This window comes from Sinocyclocheilus rhinocerous, unplaced genomic scaffold (assembly GCF_001515625.1).
Source record: "Sinocyclocheilus rhinocerous isolate Xijiao unplaced genomic scaffold, SAMN03320098_v1.1 scaffold334, whole genome shotgun sequence".
NCBI lineage: Eukaryota > Metazoa > Chordata > Actinopteri > Cypriniformes > Cyprinidae > Sinocyclocheilus > Sinocyclocheilus rhinocerous.
In genome coordinates this window covers 924922-945115 of record NW_015658500.1, presented here as the reverse complement: position 1 = coordinate 945115, position 20194 = coordinate 924922, and the positions used below count along the sequence as shown (strand labels likewise).

The window sequence follows — 20194 nt, the reverse complement described above, 5'->3', positions numbered from 1 at the left end:
CCTATGCAGTGAATGGGTGCCGTCAGAATGAGAGTTCAAACAGCTGATAAAAACATCACAATAATCTACAAGTTATCCACATGACTCCAGTCTATCAATTAACACAAATAATTCTACTTACTCCATTGAAAAAGTTGTCTCATCTGAATCAGGAGAGAAATATGCACAGATCAAGCATTGTTTACAAGTGAAAACAGTCCAAAAGAGTTCTAAACAAATATGTCTGTGGATTTTGATGTGAGAGGACAACAGGGGATTGACTTTTTCACTGGATGAAGCGTTGTAATGGATTATGGGCTCGTATTTTGGCCAGAAGTGAAGCTTCAAAATAAAAAAAATCCTTCTTTGTTTCTTACAAACATGAAGCTTTTCACTTTACAAGATGTTAATTGATGTACTGAAGTTGTGTTGATTACTTGTGGATTATTGTGATTTTTTTTTAATCAGATGTTTGGACTTTCATTCTGACGGCACCCATTCGCTGCACATGATTCTTTGGTGAGCAAATGATGTAATGCTACATTTCTCAAAATCTGTTCTGATGAAAAAACTAACTCATTTACAGAGTAAATTTTCAGCAAATTTTCGTTTTTGGGTGAACTATTTCTTTAATGCTTGTATTGTAATGTGAAGTTTAATGCGTGTCCTGAAACCAAACAGGCCCAAGTGTTTTGGGTTTCTAAGGCAAAGCATGTAAAGAATAAAATTACTGATTATTTTAGGGCTTTACATAAAAATAAAAATCAGACTAGCTTGAATGAAGAGCTTTTGGTGGCACCAACATTAAGAAATGGCACTTCTCCACTAATGACACTAAAGTCAAGTTCAGCCACCATGTTCAAGAAGAGAACGCACGTTTGCAACAACAACATAATTACGGCCGTTCCGTAATATATAATGATATACTGTGGGATTCCATTGAAAACAGGATGACAGTCTTACTACCTCCAACGATGTCTCGATTTCCACTTTAAAAGCTCACTAAATCCACACAGCTTCGGAAATAATTATCATAAAACCCTGTTTTCATCTGCCTCTATAAAGCAAGCACAGGTTGTTTTCCTAATTCTGAAGAAAGCCATCGATGGTAAACCAACAGCGTTTCATGATCAGAGGCGCATCCCGTCTGACATCTCACTCTCTTTGCTAAAAATGATAAATTTTTAACAACATGCTTTACACCCTTGTTACTTTTTATTGTATATTTATGTTTTAGTAAATCAATTCAAACTGGAAATAAACCAAGCTGTTGTTGGTAATTATTCACTTGTTGATTTTGTTTTGGTCCTGTATTTTCACCCTTTTACGGCGGGCTGTATTTCATTTAAATTTCCATCTCTCCCCCCACTTTCAGTCAATGGGGTAGTTTGCCTGTTTTAATATTCAATGTCCCTCATGTTCAATTTGCATCAGACGTCCTAGTGTTCAATTTCCCAGAATCCTTTCTGTCCAACATAAATTGGGTTCATGTTGCAGTGGAATGACAACACTAGGATCTTAATGGAGATGTCTATTAGCTGTATATTCAATATTTTTACCCAACAAATGCAATATCAAAACCAAGCAAACCCACAGCGACGCCTCGGTTATGAGGGAGGATGATGATGCGCCATAGCAAATCCTGTTTCATGTTCATTTTAGGAAGGTCAATTTGAAGACTTTGGCTTACCAGAATAAGGAGGATTTCAATTGCATTGGCTAGTCAGTCAAGTCTATGTGTTTAATACCTACCATTCCTCTTCTTCCGAGGCCTTTTCATCATTCGCTACATGTGTCCAGTGTAGTTATAGGTGGGCATTGTATTATTTATCTGCTGGGTTGGTTAAAGGCAGAGTCCCCAGAGTGGCCTGGCATTTGGGAATCCTCATTAACATTTGCAACATGTGGTTCAGCAGGGCTGCTGGTGAGAGTGCAGTCCGCTCCGTGCTCTTAAACATCTCAGCCACTCACCAGGGATAAAGCTGTTATTTACTGCTTACCTACAGCTATATGAGATGAGGAACATTGTGGTGGTAGTCAGACATATTTTAGTTTCAGTGCTGGTCAAAAGAAAGAGATGTAATGGGATAGTTAATACAAAAATGAAAAATCTGTCATTATTTACTTACCCTTATGTCATTCTTTCATTCTTATGAGACTTTCCTAAAATAGTGTGCTGGTTGCTCTTTTTCATGCAAGCGTTAAAGCTTTAAAGTGGCTCAAAAGCACCATGAACGTATCATAAATGGAACAGTTTCAAAAAGACTAGAAAGTCTGATGCAAATGTAATCAAATAATGATGTTCATTATTCTGTGGAGCACAAAAGGACAAATTTTGAATAGTGTTAATGCTGCTCTTTTTTATGCTGTTTATCATGCATAAGTTGAGCTTTCAAGCTACAACATGACTCAGAGCACCGTAAAAGTATCATAAAACGTTTCATGTCATGCACATTATTTTACATTTTTATTCACTAAAAATCTTGACAATGTAATGACATCTGAATTGTGAAAGAATCATTCTTTTGAATCAGTTCCAGTTCGCAGAACCACTCAGAGTAATTAATTCACAAATCTAACTGATTCAGTTCCTGAATTCAACTCGGTAAGGTTGAAAGTTTATTTGAGTCGAATATTATAACTGGATAACAACTTAAAATGTGTTCTTTTCCTCACATAAAGCTATCACAAAGTGTGTGAGTCATCCCATTTTATGGAGCTTTAGTATGGACTCTAATTACATGGGCAAAAAAATGGCCTGTACAGTTTTCCTGTGGTGTTTCACAGAAGAAATAAAGTCATTCAGATTTTCAACGACATGAAGCTGAGTAAATTATGGCAGGTTTTTCATTTTCAGATGAGCTAATCTTTCAACAAAATCTCAAACTACAACAAGCAATCTCAAGCACATGCGAAAGCAAACATACATGCCACATAAATTCCCAGCCTAGCGATATGAGGTGAAACTCCATACGCAACAGGAACATTAGCTCTCACAGCTTTCATATATTGACCCAGTATGAAAATCAAATTACAGCAGGCTGTTCAAGGCTTAATATTTATGTCCAGACTCTCTATTCGGGCTCCCTGTAGGAAGAGTTGATGAGCTCCAGCTTGTCTGTAATTGAGAAGTGTTTCCAGGTCAGTGTGTGTGCCACTGTGCTCTGGTGTGTGTGAAAGGGGATATTTACTCTGTGAATGGGGGATGAATGGAGTTACAACTCTATTTACCAAAGCCTGTAAAAGCTGCTCAACTAATCTGCTTCACAAAGCCAAGTAGAATCCAAAAGGATGCAGGCACAGCATTACAAAGTTAAATTGTTCTTTTATGCCGTGCCACTGCCCTGGCCACTTTTTATCCCCCCCACCACACACAAAATGTTCTCATCCTCTGTTGAAAAGATGTAGAAGCACATCCTTCACTTCTTATTTTGCACACAAGGAACTGATAAAAGCATTATTCTGTCTTCTGATCTTTAAAATGTGTATTGCTAAATCAATTCAGCCTCAGTTTCTGACATGGAATGGCTTCTCTAATGGAACATAAAGCTCTTTTGGCTGAATAACTTTTATTTCTCTTTTGTTTTGTATTCCATCTTATTTATTTATTTTTACAGTCTGCTATTATATAGAATTATTCATTGATTGCCAAAACGGCATTTTAATCCATTGGTATGATACTTTTTTTTTTATTTTTTTTTATTATTATTATCATGTTTTGTGCCAATAACTTCATCGGCAACATCAAATTGGAAAACCATTGACCCCTTTATTCTTACAACAGTATGTGTCTATTTAATGTTAGACAGAATTTAAAGTCTGCAATCTCTAATTTGGCTCTTTTAGGTTAGGTTAGTATTCTGGTCGTTTATTGGAGTTTATTGACTGAGCTGCACATTGGTGATACATTTTCAGTAACTCTGCATGTTACTGCATGTTACAAACACCAGTAAGTGGAGTCAAGTGACAAGTTTTATCAGAGAGCGATTCAAATACTTTGTTCAAAATTGTGATTTCATTTGGGAACAAGACCAATGACTGTTCTCATGAATGAGTCATTGAATCATTCAGTCAACCGAGTCATTCAAAAACACTGATTGATTCAGAAACCAAACCATTGTCTTTATGAAAGAGTCACTGAATCATTTTCTCAACAGATTCATTCAAAACAATGGTTTAGCTCTGTGTGTGTTTGCTTGGAGTTGCGCAACAGTTGTTTGTGTTTTACTTACTTTGTAACTATTTTCGTTGTCAGGGCAAATATGGGCAAAGTAACTGGAAATTGTCTGCATCTAAAAATGTAAGTTACGCAATATTAACACTGTTTAAGTTGTAAGAAAAGCAATATCTCATGGCTGTGATTAGACTGTCGCAGCCGCTTTTGCGCGTGTGAAATTGCATAAATCTCACTTGAAATCATGCTTGCAATATCACATGACACAAAATGTTGTCTAAAATACACATTCGAACTGTGAACAATTGAAATAAATGCACATGTCTGCATTACACCTGTGGCATGTCAGGCGGCTAGTTTTCGTCTGCAGACCTTTCATAGTTGAGATATAACATTTGTTATTGCACTGTTCTCATCATACAGCAGCCAACGGTTTATTTATTGTGTATGAAACTAAATAGCTGGGCAAATAGACTTTAGTGGGATGCTATTTTCTTTTTGCTTGCGACATCAATGTAGTCCGAGTGATGGTTGTTTTATTGTTTTTTTTTTTCCATGGCACTCTTCAGTTCTGTGTTATTTATGCCTTTTTACGGTCCAAATAATTAATCAGCTCCGACACAACAGGAAAAGAAACAGCTTTTAATTACTTATGATGAAATAACAAATTATGTTGGCCTTGTTCCCAAAAATACTGGAGCCAGTGCATGGTAATTCATTACAGGCAGAGAGAGACAGTGTAGGAGGGAGACAGAGGGCTGTGAGATATGAGCTCTGTTTGGATGAAATCAATACACACGCTTTGTTCATGTGTGTGTGTTGGCGTGTGTCTCTGTTATTGCGTGAGTTCCTTTGCGATCCATCAATATCTGTTCAAAAGGTTGAGTGTCAGGCCGCAATGGACGCATTGATGCACTAGCATATCAGCAAACGCTAATGCATCAGACACCAGTAGGATATTCTTATAAATGAGCAAAATTTATCATCTTCCATCCTTAATTTTAATTACTTTTATCAATCCCGCTTCAAACACAGTTTAGTTTGTGAAATTTGTCGAATTTGAAGTACCTAGTAGGCTGCCTACACCGACAGCTGTCTTCTAAGTTGGCATCGTAACTGTGATTAAACCTCATAAATGAATGATTTGGGATGCTCTGCTCACTCACTTGCTTCATCCAAACTCACATACTCACTGAGTACATACTTCTTTTGAATAATTGCTTCACAACCATTAAAAAAGTATGTTCTGTAGTATGAATTTGTGTTGTATGAATTTAATCTGGACATACTACATTCTTCATGTTGTCATTGTCATGTGACCTACCAGCCTCAGTTGTCTTTCTTAAAGGTGGGGTAAGCGATTTTTCAAAAACACTATAAAACTGATTCGGGCAGACTAGCAAAACAAACTTGTAGCCAATCAGCAAGACAAGGTGTAACATTGGTTTTGCTTTGTTTCACAGAACTAATCGTTGCCTGGGTTGCGTACGTATGTGTGCGGTGGAGCTATCAAAATAGGGGCGAGACCCTTTTGGGGGTAGGGGTGTGTTTGTTTTGGTGATTTCAAATGTCAACATTGGCTACCAGAAACCGCTTACCCCACCTTTAACTGCCATTCACAAATCTTCTCCTGTGGCCTCATGGGATAGCCTTGGCTTACAATAAATACGACACAAAAATGCTGGGTAAAAATATTTAGTTAAATTTTCAGTATTGAATGAAATATGTGTTTTTTTTGTCTGCTATCATGGATTTTCTTTCCTCCATTGAGTTTGTTACATTGCATTCTGGGATTGTCCTATCTGCAAAGCATATATATGCAATGTTATCTTAGTATTTGGTTCAAATGAGGTGTTTTATAATATTGTTTATACCCTTTGAAACAGCCTTCACCTTAAAATGCTGTCTCCGTAGGCATCTCGCTAGGTTTCGGAAAGGAGCATTTGTGTTTATACACGTTGGGTTCGGTGGATGGACACAAATACGCTCAGGGTTTTGTTGACATGCAGAGACCTCTGTTTTTCATTGCCACCCTATGAGCCTGTTTTCAGGCAAGCGAAGCGAAATTCTTCAGAAATGAATTCTCACCGAGTCTGTAGTGAACTGGATTTCCCAGAAGACTTCCTGCGTCTCCGGGTTTCAGTTCTACTCTTGACCACAGAGGGGAACACTCGGAATGAAATTAGACACTTCCCCACAGAGAACTACAGCCTCTCTCAGATAGACTGACACAGAGAGAATGGACTTTGGGAGGAAGGAAAAAAGAGGGTTAGATGTCATTTTTAAAGGAATAGTTTATCCAAAAATGACATTCAAATTTTCTTTCATCATTTATTCACTCTTATCTATTCTTAACCCTTTATAACTTTACTAAAAGAAAACTCAGAGCACTGTTTTCATTTGCATGCAATTACAATAAGTGATGATTAATGCTTTGATGCTTCAAAAAGGATGGAAAAGCGTCATAAAAGTGGTCCATATAGTTTTGAATGAAATCATACAACATACTTTCTGTGAAGAAACACACAAATATTTAAGTATTTATTCATTATTCAATCCTGTCTGGCTCTTCTTGGCATGCTCATGAGATAAGTAGAGATTTTTCAGATCTTTTCAAATGAATCATTTGATTTGGTTCACAAAAACTGAATTTTTCTTTCACAAATCGGTTCTCAAGTTCAACTCATGGACTGAATTGAGTGAAGAGCAACACAAATGTGTTTCTCTCACTTACGGCGTCGTAAGACTTCACCGCTGTTAAGGTGCTTTTCATCTGTTTTTGAAGCCTCAATGTTTCAGTCCTCATTTATTGTAAGAGCAACCAGCACATTTTTTAGAGTTTATCCTTTTGAGTTCCACTGAAGAAAAAAGTCATATGGGTGTGAGAGACAATTTCTGGGTGAACTGTCACTTTTAGAATTACAGAAAGGGTGATGGGAAAAGAGGCAAAAAGAGGTAACGGGAAAAAATGTGGATGATTTGTGAGCGAGTTGTTAAAGAAAGAATGATATGCAATAAAGACAGAAAGACATTCAATTCCAGCATGGCAGAGTGCTGTTTTCAATAAACACATTAGATCTATATTTCAGATTAATGCTAACAATTAAATGACACATAGGAACAACACTTTTAAGCCCCGTGGATATGGACGGGGCACTATGCATATTTAATCTGAATAGCCTGCAATAGAGGCCATTACGGCCGTGTAATTACGGTAATGCTCTAACGGGGTCTTTTGTCCAGAGTGCTGCATTCACTCTCTGGGGCCTCGTGTTTGTTGGGTTGTATATTTTTCTGTGTCCAAGTAAAAGTTGCAGCATTATCATCTTTTTCCCCGTTTCATTTTTCTTCTTCTTCTTCTTCTTCTTCTTCCCTCACACTTCTCTGGGTGAAGTGATTTCTTACTCACTACAGTGTTTCTCTAAATAAGAATGTGATTTGAAGCCACCTGCTATCATGTACACACAGCCAAACCTGCCTTAGTTCAGTCGATTTTAAATTAACAGTGACACCATGCCCATTTTCTCTCCGGGTCAGACCAACAGAATAATTATCCTTCTTATCCAACTATCATACTTAACTGTTTCCAATCTGAAAAGGTTAACAGGACATGAAGGGGTTTGTGGTTAATATATGCCTTGTGCGTTTGCAGCTTCCATGTTTACGTATCCAAAGAGTGCCTTTTTTTTTTCGCTTTATTTATCCGTAACTATGTGTGGAAGCACACAAGCTGGTGTGTGTGCTCCAAATGTTATGGCAGATCCACTTCAGTACCAGCGTAGCATGAAGCACGGTTGCCGTACATGCAGAGGATTTGGTGGTTCTGGTGGGGTTCTGAGCTTATCTGGACCCTGCAGGTCTTCTGACTGTTCCTCAATTCCCTCAAACATTATCATAACAAGGGCATATGAAATGAAAAAAAAACAATTTAAACAAGTCTAAAAAATTAAGAATTTCAGAGCAATCTGTAATGTAAATTGGGAGCTCACCTTCTTTGTTATTGTAGACTGGGCTTCGTTCTTAATTCAAAGGAAATTTTAAATACCACTTTTTGAGGAATTAAATGTTTTTGTTTGCATGTAATTGTGTGGCTTTCATTCTCAGGCTCAAAACTTGTTGCTGTCTTTCTCTCCGTTAGGAATCAGACACCTCTGTGGTTGCAGTGAGACCCCACCTGCTCAGCCACAGCTGTACATGGAGACCCCCAGTTGGGCAGGTCAGTGTGTTTGTTAAGGTCATGCACTAAATGTTTGTCTAGATGCATTGTGTGGGTGTAGCTGTAGATAAGTTTGTTCATTTATCAGAACAGATTTGGAGAAATTTAGCATGACATCATTTGCTGACCAGTGGATCCCCTGCAGTGAATGGGTGCCGTCAGAGTTCAAAGAGCTGCTAAAAACATCACAGTAATCCACATGACTCCAGTCCATCAGTTAACGACTTGTGAAGTGAAAAGCTGTGTTTGTAATAAACAAATCCATCATTAAGATGTCATCGTTTTAAGGCTAAAATATGAGTCCACTATCCATAATATTGCTTTCTCCAATGAAAAAGTTGTTCAGTCTGAATCAAGAGAGATATATGCACAAATCAAGCACCATTTACAAGCAAAAACAGTCCAAAACAGTTCTAAACTAATATGTTGGTGGATTTTGATGAGAGAGGACAACAGGGGATGGACTTTTCACTGGAGAAAGCATTATTATGAATTATGGACTGGTGTTTTGGCCAAAAGCGCACAGCTTTACACAGCTTTACACAGCTTTAATGCTACATTTCTCCAAATCTGATGAAGAAACCAACTCATCTGCATCTTGGGTGGCCTGAGGGTCAGTCAGTTTTCAGCAAATTTTCATTTTTGGCTGAACTATTTCTTTCAGTCACATATTTGTTTGTTAGTTAAAGCTAAAAATTTTGCCATCATTAACTCGCCCTCATGTTGCTCCAAACTCTTGGACGAAATGTCAAAGCTTCTCTTTTCCTTGCAGGTCCCCTTTCATACTGAGCAAAAATTGTACTACTAGACTAATATATCTTACACTCATATTGTTAAATTGTATGTTTGTTTGTATTTAAATGTTATTTCATTTATTTATTTATTTATTTTTCACTTCGTCTTGCCTAGTGGCAGCAAATGATTCTGACTGCTACTGGTGACCCCTCAATATACAGTTTCATGATCTTCCTGGTTTTGAGTTAGATGTTCTTTCAAGAGTGAATTGTGCTGTAACCAAAGGTTGGATTGAAATTTCAAAATATGAAATTTCATATTTTTGCACCATTTACATTTACAGGCTTTCTCTCTCTCTCCTATATCATCCTTATCCGCTGTATGTCTCAGTGTCATTGTTGTTTTCCGTCTGTCTGGGGTGTTTCCTCTGTGGATCAGTTACATTACTAGAAACCTGGTAGATAGAGATTAGGTCTCATTCATTAATATTTACATACAAATTTCATACATGTCTGCAAACATTGACGATTTTCCATCACATTCAAAATGTATGTATGTTAATAAAACTCTTATTTTTATTCATCTATGAAAAGTAGATATAGATAGATGGATAGAGAGATAGACAGAGAGTGGTGTGGTCTGAATTTAGAAAGTGTGATATTCATAGATCTTTAATTTTGTTTGAAAATGTTTGCTTACAAGTTTTGCCCACAAATGTTTGAATGTATGGTGAATGAGACCTAATGTAGACTTAATTTTACTTGTGCCCTTAAACAGAATCTGAGTTAACTTGAAGTGCACCTTACTGATCTTACCTTTTCTTCTAGCAATGCAAAGCTGCCTTATAAGACCAAAATGACTAACGCAGTCGCATTGGTCTGGTGTGTATGTGTGTGTGTGTGTGTGTGTGTGTGTTTGTGTGTCCCTTCACAGATGTGGTTCTCAATTGCAGAAATAAAACCATGCAAAAAATAAAATAAATTGCATGTGACCATATCATTTTGCATTGTTAGGATAGAAAAATGAATCGGCTTTTTGTTAATATCAGACTCTACGGTGTCATCTGTCACTGTTGAAGCTCGCCAAATTAGACAGAAGCCAACATGGACAGGTTGTGTGACATATCGCTATCCTTAAAAGCGGACAATACTAGATAAGAGAAATAACTATAAATTGCTTGTTTCAAATTTTGGTGCTATGTTGGCATAAATTTGGCTCCTGCCACAAAATATTTGAGAACTGCTGCTGTAGAGCTGTAAATGAGCGTGTGTCTTTAAAAGTGGAGTGGAGAGGAGAGGGCCGGAGCGAGGGAGTGAGAGAGGAGTGGTTTAAGTAGTGCTGACGACAGGCCTTTGATTCTGAGCATGCCCATTAGAGGGAGCCATAAATCCTGGGCTCTCTGGACTGCCTGTGTCAGCAGTCCATGGAATGAATTGATATTAAACGCGACAAAAAGCCTCTTTAATTCTGCCTCCACCAGCCTCTCTCTCTCTCACTTCTTCTCTTCCTCACTTTCTCTCTCTCTTTCCCTCCATTTCTGCTCTCTGCCTCCCCTGTTCTGGATGGTAATTGAAAAGAGGGAGGAGAAAAAAAAGCCCAGTGAAGCCAAGCCTGTCATCATAAAAACATCTGCAATTACATCCGCTCTATTCATTATTTATGAAAGTCATTAATTAAATATTACTCACAAATAGCAATAGCATTTTCCCCCTTTTTTTGCCCTCATGTTGTCTTCAAAATGGGCACGTTTTCTGCCAAATATCACAATGCCATCTGCAGTAAACATTTATGTTTAGACAATAAGAACGATTATGTACGACCAAGGCCTGTGGTGAACATAGAGTGGTCTTTAATTCTTGAGAGAGGCGGAAATGTACTTATTCCGCGTCGGCGTTTTCACCGCACACCTTAGTGCTGAAATAATTTGAGATAACTTGATTCATTTTCAGGCAAATGGGATATTCTAAAACGGCCCCCTTTTTCATTTGTATTGACCTGTCTAAAAATGTCCCGTAATGAGAAGAGGAAATGCTGTCACAGGATGACATCACCCCCACACATGATGTGCTAAAACTGTAAGCGGTGGGATTTCAGGTGCCAAATTGATAAGTTAGACCTGTTATTCCCAAAACTGTAAAGATGAGGAACGATACATCAAACGAGGGGCTCCATGGCGTGACGCTCTTTTAAAACAAGCCGGATGACATTCTAAGTGGGGAGCCGGGCCGCTCTGAGAGCACCGACCAGTGCCAGGTACAGCTGTTGTAACTCTTTCACTTAGCGGGGCCCCTACATGGAGGCTCTCAGCCGGTACGAGGGCCCACGCTCACGACACGTACGTGATGGATTGAGTCAGGGAAAACCATCATCTGGTCGTGCACGCGCGTGCTGAGCGAGGTGGGCCCCGTGTGATTAATGATATTTGCCTGGAGTCATCGAAAGCTGGATTTAAGTATTTCGGATTTAAAGTAACATTCGTCTCTATTGGTCACAGCGAGAGAAGCATTAGTCAAATTCAGCCACGTCTCCACAGACGACGACACTCCAACCCCTGGAGCACGCTGTGTAACAGTGCGGTTGTCTCACTCTCGTTTCAACAAATTATTCATGCAATTTTCACCTGTTTTGTCTGATTATCTACAAATCTCTCTCACGACTGAGTTTATCATCCTGCCAAAATCATTTATTTCTCAGTAGTATTTCCACTGAGTAAATGTTTGATGAATTGCTGTCATTACGCCTGTTTTTAAAGTGCAAATATATTCTGCCAAATATAGGACTTTGTTTATCATAATAATTTTGCAAACATGCAATATACATTTTTTTTTTTTTAAATCTTTTTTTCCCCCATGTTAAATAAGTTCTCAAAACATGACAATATCTGCTGTATCAGATGAAATAATTTTCAGTAAACAACCTTTAAAATAATAATAATAATATTTTTAAGCGAATAACAAGTAATTTTCAGTAAACAAACTTTTTTTTTTTTATTAAATATTACTTTGTAAGGGCAAATGCATTCTTTTTTTCCCCATATTTTAAGTTCTGTGCTCCCTAGGTGAAGGGCCATTGATGCCATTAACAGAATGGACAGAGAGAGCGAAAAATCCCTTGTGACAACAAGTAATGAGATGAAATGATAGACCTGGCTCGGGTCTGGCACTGGTATTTTGTAACTGTAAACATCCTGAACTCAGCATTAAACTGACCATCTGATCCAAGACTAACAAAGTTCCTCAAGGTCAAAGACTCACTCCCTCTAAAATAGTGGTCCTTAAAGCGCTTAGCAAAGCATAATTTGTGCACCGTGTTTCCTTCGGCTCAAATAAATCACTCGGCGTAGATGGTCAAATACAAATGTCCAAGTTCGACTGACATGAACGGACTTACATTTTTCGAGTACTGAGGCAGATATCAGCCCTTTCTGGTCAGATACTTTCAAAAAGCAGAGGGGTGAAAAAGCAAAGATAGCACCTGACTGCCTCGCCGCTCTGTTTCTGTACGTCTGCAGCTTCTACGGATCTGTCAATGGAAATCCAATTGCCGGGACAGCGTTCAATCCTAACTCGGTTACCTTGGTGGATAGTGGCATCCACTGTATCCAGTGCTGCCTGTTTGAGCTGTTTGTTTTAGGCCTAAATCACGGCAGATGGGGTGTGTGCCAGCGTGCCGTGAGGAAAATATACATTTGGAATTACTCACAGTCAAAGCAAAGCCTTACTGGAGACTTCAAAGAACAGAATATTATAATTCATGCTGTAAAATATTGAGAACCAGGAGAAATATGCAAAAGAGTGCTTACTCAGTGCTTACTCTTGCAGTGTTACTGTGCAACAGGTTTTAAAGAGACAGCTCACCCCAAATTGAAAGTTTTGTGATCATTTTCTCACCCTCATGTCGTTTCAAACTTGTGACTTTCTTTTTTTCAGTCAAACACAAAAGAAGTTTTGAAAAATGTTCACAGTGTTTTCTTACATAAAATGAAATTCGATGGTGAACAATGCTGTCAATCTGCAAAAAAAAAAACATGATAAAAGCATCATAATAATTATTATTCTATAATAATAATTATTAAGTCATCTGAAATCATATGATGGCTCTGTGTGAGGAACAGACTGAAATGTAAGTTATTCACTGGAAATCTTGCTTCCCATCCATGTTCACCATCAATGTCAGAAATTAAGACTTTTATTAAGGAGCATTTTAAACATTTTATAAGGGCTTATTTTTGTCTAGCTATTATTTACTTAGTTATTTATGTCAAATACTGAAAGACTAAGTATGTCAAAAAAAAAAAATAATTTCCATACAATTTCTAATATTTTAGAGCTTGGCATACAAGTTGTTGAGAATGAATAAAAAAAGTAAATAAACACACACACACACACACACACACATCAAATTTAATAATTTTGTCTTACTTTAAGTCATCTTAAAAGAGAACCACTGGTCTATAGTGTTTAAGTCTAGATATTATGAAATATATCAAATGTTAGATAACAGATAACAACAGAGGAGACATTAATTGCCCCCCACATTTTAATTATTTGGGGTCATTTTTGTTGATTTTGGGAGCCCTGATTAATTTCTGATCCTGGTCACCATACACTTTCTGCAGTATTCTGCCGAGCAAAAAGGCAAACGGTTTGGAAAGACATACAGGTGAGTAAATGATGAGAAAATTAACATTTTTTGGTAGTGATGTTTTACTTGCCTTGCTGTGGCGTGCCATTGAAGGCAATATCAGCCACACTTTGGTTATAAAGCTTTCTAATCATAATTTCACCCGAGACTGTTTGGCTTGTATCTGCTCTCATCAAGAGCCCCTTTGGCCAAATCGCAGGACTCAAATCAGAATCGCAATGACACGCCTTTAATTAGAAAGTTTTGATGTTTTAAAAGGCTTCTTGGACAGGATTGGAGATTCTTTGAAGCATGGAGACATGACATCGATTATCGAAAGATGTCTCTCTGTCAGTTGCTCAGAGGAGGTGCAAACAGGAAGTTAATCTTAGCTAGCGTCCTATCCCCTGTCATACAGACGAGAAATGATTGCGGTGTGGTTGACATGCTGTGATACGTGTGATGCGTTATATTCTGTGATCATTTGATTACCAGCGTAAAGTCAGGCTTGTTTAATATTAAAGGAAATGTCCCACCCCCGCCAAAATGTAAAACCTTGTCATTATTTGCTTAACCTCATCCTGTACGACTGTAAGACTTTAATTTTTTTGTGTGGAAGACAAAAGATGGATTTTTGAGGAGCATCCTGGATTTAATTAATATTTTTAATATCATGAAAGTAAATGGTGACCATGGTTGTCAAGATCCAAAATAACAAAAAAGCACCAAAAATGCACAAAAAAAAAAGTTAATTTGACATTTGGCCATGACACTATATTCCAAGTCTGCTGAAACTTTGTTTAATGATCAGACTTAAGTTTAACTTTTTGTTGTTCACAAAAAAATCTAGTGATAAAACATTAGCAATGTCCGAATCATGAATGATTTGCTAGTTTGAGTTGGATCTTTTCAATGAATCAGTTGATTCAATCTGATTCATGATGAATGAATTATTTTTTGGGGGGTGGACTATTCGTCTAAACAGTGTTCATCCCCTCATTTTAAGATTTAATTTCATATTATTAATGAAAAAGTTAAGTACGTCTCCAATTTGTAAACCTAAATTCTAAAGCAAGTGAATCTTGCTTGCAAAGTTCCTTGCAAATTATTGTAGATGTGCTGGCCTTAAACAATTTCTCCTTTCCCAACCTGCTGCGGTAATATAATTAGTCAAAGCTATGTGTTTCCTTGTGGTTAATGTTCTTTCAGCTTTTAGAGATGTTTCTCCACTAGTTCCTCATCAAAAATTAACAGAGAAAAAAAGCCCGTAATGATAATCGCGCAGTGTTGCATTATTAAGCCCGCAGTGCCTGAGTGTTTGGAGAGGGGCGAGGGTTGAGGGTACTCATCACACTGATTTGAGGCCTCTCAAAGGACGCACAGGGTGTTGTTTATGAGGATAATGAGCCCTTCATCACGCCCAATACAGCGTACAATGGGCTCATTACAATTAAAATCGGTGAAAAACAGGCCTAGTGGAAGCAGGGAATGAGCATGATGAGAATTCAGTGGAAACGTTTGGAGGAATGGTGTATTAACCGGCCAGGAAGTAATTTTTAACCCTAGTGGCAGCTGAATTATTGTCCATTACTGGATTGGACCTAATGCCAAACACATTGCTCTTGATGCCCACTTCAGGCAAAGCGCTGGTAATGTCCACACTATTGCAAAATATCTCCTGAAACAGCTTGTTTGTCTCCTTCCTGTTGAAATTTGCTTCCGTAACTAAGTTCAAATGGATTTTTGGCCTGATAAACACAATCTTTCAATATTTATACTACGTAAAGTGAAACCGTAAGCAGTCATGTCTTCTAAAAGAAGCCCCTCAACCTCTGATGAGCTTCTAGGATGATCAGAACGACCCATTCGTGGCTTTGTATGCATCACTGTCTTCAGGCTATAAAAGAATAATGCAGTTATTGATTTGAGCATTTCAGCTCATATGTTTCCACCTCGCCCAGCTCTGCTTTTAATGTTTCAAAATGCTTCTTGGACAGGATTGGAGGTTCTTTGAAGCATAGCGACATGACATTGATTATCGAAAGATGTCTCTCTGTCAGCTGCTCAGAGGAGGCGCAAACAGGAAGTTAATCTTAGCTATAGCATCCTATCCCCGTCATACAGATGAGAAATGATTGTGGTTGACATGCTGTGATACGTGTGATGCATTATATTCGGTGATCATTTGATTAGCAGCGTAAAGTCAGGCTTATTTAATATTAAAGGAACTGTTCCCCTACATTTTTAAAAACAAATCTTCTCATTATTTACTTAACCTCATGTTGTAAGACTATAAGACTTACATTTTTGTGTGGAAGACAAAATGTGAATTTTTGAGGAACATCCTGGATTTTATCTGTTTTTTTTATATCATGAAAGTAAATGGTGACTATGGTTGTCGAGCTCCAAAATAACAAAAAAGCCCTAAAAAAGCTAAAAAAAGTAGTTAATTTGGCAATTGATTTGACACTATATTCCAAGTGTTCTGAAACTTTGTTTGATGATCAGACTTGAATTTAACTTTTTGTTGTTCACATAAAATCTATTGCTAAAAATAGCAATCTCCAAATCATGAATGATTTACTCGTTTGAGTTGGATCTTTTCAATGAATCTGTTTATTCAGTCTGATTCATGATGAATTAATTCTTTTTTTGGGGTGGACTACTCATATAAATATTATCATAATATCATATATATCATAATAGTATCATAATATTAATAAAAAAGTTGAGTAAGTACGTCTCCCATTTGTAAACCTGAATTCTAAAGCAAGTGAATCTTGCTTGCAAAGTTCCTTGCAAATTATTGTAGATGTGCTGGCCTTAAACAATTTCTCCTTTCCCAACCTGCTGCGGTAATATAATTAGTCAAAGCTATGTGTTTCCTTGTGGTTAATGTTCTTTCAGCACTTAGAGATGTTTCTCCACTAGTTCCTCATCAAAAATTAACAGAGAAAAAAACCTCGTAATGATAATCGCGCAGTGTTGCATTATTAAGCCCGCAGTGCCTGAGTGTTTGGAGAGGGGCGAGGGTTGAGGGTACTCATCACACTGATTTGAGGCCTCTCAAAGGACGCACAGGGTGTTGTTTATGAGGATAATGAGCCCTTCATCACGCCCAATACAGCGTACAATGGGCTCATTACAATTAAAATCGGTGAAAAACAGGCCTAGTGGAAGCAGGGAATGAGCATGATGAGAATTCAGTGGAAACGTTTGGAGGAATGGTGTATTAACCGGCCAGGAAGTAATTTTTAACCCTAGTGGCAGCTGAATTATTGTCCATTACTGGATTGGACCTAATGCCAAACACATTGCTCTTGATGCCCACTTCAGGCAAAGCGCTGGTAATGTCCACACTATTGCAAAATATCTCCTGAAACAGCTTGTTTGTCTCCTTCCTGTTGAAATTTGCTTCCGTAACTAAGTTCAAATGGATTTTTGGCCTGATAAACACAATCTTTCAATATTTATACTACGTAAAGTGAAACCGTAAGCAGTCATGTCTTCTAAAAGAAGCCCCTCAACCTCTGATGAGCTTCTAGGATGATCAGAACGACCCATTCGTGGCTTTGTATGCATCACTGTCTTCAGGCTATAAAAGAATAATGCAGTTATTGATTTGAGCATTTCAGCTCATATGTTTCCACCTCGCCCAGCTCTGCTGCAAAGATTAATTTTTGAATCTTCGATTCATGGGCACATCATATAATGAATAGAGGTGATTCATGTCATTGCTTTTAAATGCTTAAATTGATATGGTTCCCCGCTGATTGATAGTGTAACACTGGCCCACAGTCTGCGTCAGCAGTTATGTCTTACAGAAATACGTATTGATCATATTTGGGTGCGGCATTTTATTTTTTAACTTAGTATTGCTTTTGTTTGATATAGCATTATGGCCGATTTGCATAAATCTTTCACTCAGCGTTAATTCATTACATTGTGGCAAATCCGTTTAGGTTATAAGCTTCATTTAAAGTTCTTTGTTGTAATGTGCTTTGCATTAATCCAACTTTTACTGTCAAATGTTGCACATAGTTGACTGAAATTATACGACTAGAAGCTTTAAGACTGTAAGAGTCCCAGAGGGAGAATTACTGCTCCTGGTGGACCGTCACTGTAATTTTTTTTTTGTTTTTTGTTTTTGTATAAACTGTAGAAGAAGACTAAGCTAAATATAAATGAGTAAATTAGTGGAGCAAGCCGAATGGCTGGCTAAGGAACCGATCCCTAAGAGGGCGAGAGTCCTCTCCAAACACTACATTGTGCCAGCTTACGGCCCTAGATAGTGCTGGAGTCAGTGGTTCTAATTTTGTCCTCCCGCTTAATTCTCTCAGCATCGTTGCTGCTGTGATAACTTCATCGCTAAACAATTAAAAGCCCGCCTTCCATTTCCGCACATGTTGGCACAAGAAGCAGCAGAGGAGCTTATTTATGTATGTGGGGACTGCGCAGGCAGCGATGCATGTAATGCAGAAGACGCAAGCGGGAGAGTGCAAGAATTGTCTGGGAGCAGAGACTGTTTGCAAAACATTTGTACATGCGAGAGGCTTTTGCCCAGCTCTGCTGCAAAGATTAATTTTTGAATCTTCGATTCATGGGCACATCATATAATGAATAGAGGTGATTCATGTCATTGCTTTTAAATGCTTAAATTGATATGGTTCCCCGCTGATTGATAGTGTAACACTGGCCCACAGTCTGCGTCAGCAGTTATGTCTTACAGAAATACGTATTGATCATATTTGGGTGCGGCATTTTATTTTTTAACTTAGTATTGCTTTTGTTTGATATAGCATTATGGCCGATTTGCATAAATCTTTCACTCAGCGTTAATTCATTACATTGTGGCAAATCCGTTTAGGTTATAAGCTTCATTTAAAGTTCTTTGTTGTAATGTGCTTTGCATTAATCCAACTTTTACTGTCAAATGTTGCACATAGTTGACTGAAATTATACGACTAGAAGCTTTAAGACTGTAAGAGTCCCAGAGGGAGAATTACGAACCGCTTTTACACACCCAGTTCCACCTACTTGGTCCAGGAGAGACGAGAAGCAGCCGCACTGCAATCTGTTGTTCATTTTCACTTCATTTTTCTCCAAAGTGACATCTACTGTCCAGCAGGTGGTACCAAACATTTATCTATCCTCTCTCCCACGCTATCCAGCCTTCAGAAGATTTAGACACCCCAAACAATAGGCTCTCCAGAGACGCCTTTAGTCTGCAACACATAAGTAAACACGCGGCACTGATCCAGACGAAAGGAAAAGACAAACTGAGGTGTTCTAAACACACAAGTTTCAGGACAGCTGGACAAGTTTACAGTTTTTCTCTGCTGAGTTACTGACATTTTCAAATCTCTTTCTCTCTACTTTGTCTACGAGTCGACATTCCCTGAGTGTCATGCATCGTTTCAATCAAACACTGTAAAATGTTGGGGCTGGTCGTTAATCCTTCTCTCACCCGTTTAATGGCCGCAGCAAAAATGGAGTCATAAAATTCCCTCTTTTTTCCTCGCATAGAAGCGGAAAGTGGGGAGAGGGACATTGGTAGTGGGGCGGGGGGGTGGTATTTGCTTCTAGCATTACCTTTTAGCGCCCGTATGGCATGAAGTTACCCGTGTGAATCGTTTTGAGGTTCTCTGAATGTTGAGAGAGGTTTCAACAAAAGGCAGCACAGACCTTTCCTAATAGGTGTTGTGACCTCTTGGTTGAAGATCTGAGCTGGAAACTGAAAGATTGTAGGTTTAAACTACTGATGGGTGTTTGAGACCTATAAATCTTTTTTTTATTTTAATTAGTGCAGTGCAAACCAGGCTTAATCATTCTACTTTGAAGCGTTTTACGATGTCTGTAGTTGTGGGGATCGATCCCAAGGTAACATAAGAATCTGTATTAAATGTATGGTTGTAATTGATCTTGAATCAGTTTTATAATTTACGTTCATAAAAGTTGAGAGGAATTTTCTGTTAAATAAAATCTTTGTAAAAGTGTTTTTACGCATTTTAAACATATTATAAAGGTCATTTATTTTTTTTGATGCTATTTACTAATATTTAACTTATTTCACTTTTTTCTTTGAATATTACAAATAATAAAAACACTTTTGAAGAACATCACGGAACATATTTTGCTGTTCTCATTGCGTTTATACAACTATAAGCAGCAGATGTTCTCAATTGAGCCAAGATTCAAAAAGTCTCTCTTCACAACAAGAGACGGATATCTAGTGAGACTTCTGAACTGCAAAAAAATACTTTATTCAAACAGGTTTCCTGAACACTTCCCCATCTGCCATTAATCAGAAGACAGTTAGCCCCAAACTCATGCCATTTGTTGAGCTATTTGCTCAAACAAACACAGATTTGTTGTTTTTCTTTTTGATAATGCTATTAATTATTTTTAGTTATTGCTTATTAATAGTTATATATATATATATATATATATATATATATACTGTATAT

At 37.8% G+C, this 20194-nt stretch overlaps 1 protein-coding gene across 4 annotated transcripts in view; it reads left to right on the top strand.

Annotated features, from left to right (window-relative positions):
• The window catches only part of LOC107722221 (RNA binding protein fox-1 homolog 3-like), a 446938-nt gene that overhangs the window by 192782 nt on the left and 233962 nt on the right, over positions 1-20194 (top strand). For all 4 annotated transcript variants that reach the window (XM_016530499.1, XM_016530495.1, XM_016530496.1 and 1 more), the window contains exon 4: positions 8292-8369. In XM_016530499.1, the coding sequence (XP_016385985.1) occupies positions 8348-8369 (22 nt within the window). In that variant the 5' untranslated portion in view covers positions 8292-8347. The remainder of the gene's footprint in view (positions 1-8291; positions 8370-20194) is intronic.